This window comes from Mirounga leonina, unplaced genomic scaffold (assembly GCF_011800145.1).
Source record: "Mirounga leonina isolate KUSES-001 unplaced genomic scaffold, KU_Mleo_1.0 Mir_101595, whole genome shotgun sequence".
Lineage (NCBI taxonomy): Eukaryota > Metazoa > Chordata > Mammalia > Carnivora > Phocidae > Mirounga > Mirounga leonina.
The window spans coordinates 11622994-11627941 of NW_023270158.1; the positions used below are offsets into that span (position 1 = coordinate 11622994).

The 4948-nt window shown below is 39.8% G+C and overlaps 1 protein-coding gene across 1 annotated transcript; it reads left to right on the forward strand.

Moving 5' to 3' along the window:
* Window positions 1-2051: 2051 nt before the first annotated feature.
* On the forward strand, window positions 2052-2402 carry LOC118005834 (small ubiquitin-related modifier 1-like). Its single transcript, XM_034998179.1, has one exon. The coding sequence runs from the start codon at window positions 2052-2054 to the stop codon at window positions 2355-2357; it is 306 nt and encodes a 101-aa protein (XP_034854070.1). The 3' UTR covers window positions 2358-2402.
* Window positions 2403-4948: the final 2546 nt, after the last annotated feature.

A 4948-nucleotide genomic window follows, 5' to 3' on the forward strand; every position in this document is an offset into this window, starting at 1 on the left:
CCATAGAAACTCTCAAGAACCTAATGGGAGGTGTAATCTACTAACGGAAGGTAACACACCAAGAGAGAGGACATGACTTCTGGGAGCTGAGAAGCAAGTCATCTAAGATGAAAAGCAAAGAGAAGTTCTAGAATAAAGGTAAAGGGAAATCTCAGGACGACTGTTATACAGTATGCTAGTTGTGATTGAACTGTATTGGGGTCACCAATGAAGATGACTCCATAAAGAAAATAGAAATGTTGCAGGAATGATATTGTTAACATACATTTTACAGAGCATACAGAGCATGTGGAAAGAATTACCAGTAGGTACATTAAAAAAAAAAAAATAAAAATGAAAATACTTTTCCTTAGGAAAATCAGAAGTTTTACAAGCAGGGATCTGCTGTTATCATTATATATTATTTGTCTTAGTAATGGAAAATTTTTGTATTGTCAAAATAACATGAATATTGAGTTACCCCAAAACTGTGGTATAACAAGATTGGAAAAAGGAAGGGAGGGAGAATTGGAGGGAGGTGAGATAATGTAAAACATTAACTTCTCAATGGCAGGGGTGCCTGGGTGGCTTAGTCGGTTAAGCCTCTGCCTTTAGCTCAGGTCATGATCCTGGGACCCTGTGGGCAAGCCCCACATCAGGCTCCCCACTCAGCGTGGAGCCTGCTTCTCCCTCTGCCTCTTTTCTACACTCATGTGTGCTCTCTCTCTCAAATAAATAAATAAATAAACAAATCCTTTAAAAAAATTAAATTCTCGGGCACCTGCGTGGCTCAGTTGGTTAAGCGACTGCCTTCGGCTCAGGTCATGATCCTGGAGTCCCTGGATCGAGTCCTGCATCGGGCTCCCTGCTTGGGAGGGAGTCTGCTTCTCCCTCTGACCCTCCCAACCCTCCCCCCTCTCATGTGCTCTCTCTCTCAAATAAATAAATAAAATCTTTAAAAAAAAAATAAATTCTCAATGGCCATACCAGGAAAGTGATACACAAGTTATAAGATGGATAAATCGCAACATACATATTTAGAAATATGGAGGTAAATAAGAGAATGTTATGAATTGGAAAGGACTGCCTCGAGAGGCAGGCACAAGGTGTAAAGATAGGGGAAAGCTAGAACAAGCAGCTACACGTTTGGTTTTTGTAAGTCTTTCAGATTATTTGCTTTTGTTAAACTATGTAAATGTAATACATTTATAAAATCATAATTATCACACACACACACAAAACCAAGATGGAGGAGATGTTGATACTCCAATCCCATGTCCCCTTGCCCCAAATGAGTCACCTGGCATCTCTGTCTGGTACATGATTCCCACCCCTCTGACAGTTCCCTCCCTCAAGGGCTTGCTTGAGTGGCAGATCTTCTGCCAAGAGTTTTCTAGGCAGCAGGGGATAATGCTCACCACAAACAAAAACAATGGGTTACTGTGGAATCCCTGATACACCTCGTGCCAAATCTCAAACTCTGGGTATGGATGATGGTGGTAAAATGTTCCTGCTTTTTATTCATCTAGACAAATGATTCTGAGGCATGTTTACTGTGTTATCTCACATGGTCCTCAGCACCTTGAGCCCCAGTTGAATGCAGCAAACCCCTAGCCATTAACATAGTCTGTTGGCTTTTCTCTCCTTTCTTACTTATGCTTCCTGGGATCACCTCTCAAATAAACTACATGCTCCAAAGTCCTTTCCTTGCTGTCTAATTTATGGGGAACCCAAACTGAGACAGATGACTAAGAGATGTTGAGTAATACTGCTGATTTATGTGCTTCCCTTTTATCCCCTTATTTTTTTATTGTAAGCTTGCTCTTGAGATGTAGCGATTAAAGAACTCAAATGACATACCGAGGTCAGTAGAACCCTAAGGATCATAAAGAAAATTTATGACATGTCATCAAGAATTCCAAAGCAGAATTCAAACCTGAGCATAGCAACCCAGTCATAGCATCGTGCTGTGGGGGAGAGACGTATCTGTAAACCCCTGGAGCGAGGTTCTGCCTACCTGAGGCTGCCACCACCACTCCCGAGTGGAGACACTGAGTGAAGCCACTGTCACCATGGACGACCAGGAGGCAAAACTCTCCAATGAAGACGTGGGTGGTAAGAAGGCAGGAGAATACATTATACTAAAAGTCGTTGGACAGGATAACAGCGAGGTACACTTCAGAGTGAAAATGACAACCTGTATGAAGAAACTCAAAGAATTCTACTGTCAAAGACAGGGAGTTCCAGTGCATACACTTCGATTTCTGTTTGATGGTCTGAGAATTGCTGATAATCACACCGCCAAAGAACTGGCAATGGAGGAAGAGGATGTGATTGAAGTTTATCAAGAACAAATCGGCGGTCATTCAATGATTTAGGTATTCTTTTCATCTTTTTTTTCCTTTACCTTCAATCGTTTTTTATTTTTAAAAATAGTTATTTTGTAATGTGGTGTTAAAAACGGAATTGAAAACTGGCACCACATCTCTTTAAAGTATCTGATAATTTGAATTCTAGTGCCCATTATTCATTATTACTTGTTTTCACTGTGCTAATTTTAGTTGATCAAACTTCAGCCTCCTTCATATATCACCTTCTCCTTTAAAAAAACTACATGTGTGCACAGAGATGCCAGGACTGTGCATTTTCAGGCTTGTGATAAATAAGATCAACCAATTCCAGTGTTCAAAATGACTTTTCAATGGGCCCTGAAGTTCTAGCATGTGACTGCTTCATTCCTGGACTATGACTTACAGTGGGAGATGGAAGTTTTTCAAAGAACTGAACTGTGGAAAATGATCTTTCCTTAACTTGAGCTACTTTTAGAATTCGAGTATCTGGATCAAAAGAAGAGAACTATCGGGCTAGAGCCGAGATAACAGCGATGGTGAGAGTAATGATTAACTCCAAAGATGGCTTCACTAAGGAGAAAGCATTTTAAGATAAAAGAAAAATCTCATCAGAAGATCCCAGGAAAGTCCTAATTTCTATTAGCAGTTAATAAAGTTATTCATGCAGAAGTGTGTTCAACAGAACACTGCTCTTTTTGATTTTATTTGTACTTTTTGGCCTGGGGTATAGGTTTTTTTTTAAGGTTTATTTATTTGAGAGAGAGTGCACGTATGAGTAGGGGGGGAAGGACAGAAGGATAGGGGCAGAGGGAAAGGGGCAGAGGGAGGGGCAGAGGAGAGGGAGAAGCAGACTCCCTGCTGAATGAGGAGCCCGACTATGACGACGACTACAACGAGGACGACCACGACAACGTGGGGCTTCATCCCAGGACCCTGAGATCATGACCTGAGCCGAAGGCAGATGCTTAACCAACTGAGCCACCCAGGTGCCCCTGGGATATGGGTTTTAAATGAACATTGTACCAGCTTCATTAAAATAAACAAAATATTTTCAAAGCACAAAACAAAAAATAACAAGGTTGAGCATAACAAATATGGTGAATACTTTGTTGTGCTTGCTACCTGAACTTCAATGCATCTCCTTACAGTCCAGGGATGTGGACTGTTATATATAGACTACAACAAACTTTTTTTTTTTTTTTTTAGAGATTTTATTTATTTGAGAGAGAGAGATGAGAGAGAGAGAGCACAAGAGGGGGGAGGGTCAGAGGGAGAAGCAGACTCCCTGCTGAGCAGGGAGCCCAATGTGGGACTCGATCCCGGGACTCCAGGATCATGACCTGAGCTGAAGGCAGTCGCTTAACCAACTGAGCCACCCAGGCGCCCAGACTACAACAATCTTAAGCATACAGAAAATAATTACCTATCATTTATCACTCTATTAGATGATATATTTGTTGTGGTTTTAAAATATATCCACAAATCATTTCAACTTCTCTAATTAAGTGGTGGGGCTCTGTGTCTTTTCTCCTTGAATCCAGACTGACTTCTGGGATGGGCTTATAGCTATTTGGAGGGAATGATGCCAGGTGAATTCTGAGGCTCTATTACCTGGCACTCTTGGAATGCTTGATCTTGGCATGCCTTCCTCTAAGAGGTTTTACCTCAAAAAACTATCAACCATGGTATTAAAACCAAAAATACCATGAAAAGCTGTATATAGGTGTTTCAGCCAACATTCCCAACTGAATTTCCAGACTTTTAATAATACCAGACAATGTGCCACACATGTACATGAAAGAACCTCTAGATTTTCATAGCTCTCAGCCATTAAGTCATCTCTCGTCTTTGAGTCTTGCCAGCTGAGGCCCAGACATCATGGATCACAGTCAAACCATCTGTGCTATTCCATATCTAAGTATTTAATGCACAGAATCTGTGCACATAATAAAATGGATGCTTTACTCTAAAAAGTTTTAGAATGATTTGTTACACAGCAACAGTAACTGGGACACATTAACTTATTTTAATTACTAAAAATGCATACTGAATTATATGTCATTTAGCTAAGCAAAATCTTAAACATTATCATTCTTGTTCCTGACCACATTGCTGAAGAATTCTGGTTTAATCCACATTCATTGCCCTTTTAGGGTCAAGAAAAGCATGTCATCTCCTTCAAACAGGAGAACAGAAAAACCCAGAATTAGAAAGGAAAGGGCACAACATACATTGTTATTAAAAATAGCTGAGAAAGAGTACATAATTAGTAATAAGAAAAACTGCACCATATATAACAGAGGAAATAAATGCAGATCTTCCATTTGTGCAGAGTACTGGGTATTTACTGGAGCAACTTGCTGTTATGAAAGAGGTTTTTTTTTTTTTTTTAATCACTATGGCATCCAATGTAATGTTCCAAAGGGATTAATTTGGTAGGAAATTAAATGCTTCGCCTAGATACAAGATCTTTTAAAATTATATATGTGCCAAATTGTGCTAAAATAATTGGGTAGCTGAGGACATCTGCTGCAATAAATTCAAATAGTGAAGATTCAATTTAAACTAATACAAGACGCCAGATCAAAAAGAGCCTTTTTATTTCTCCTGCTTTGCAT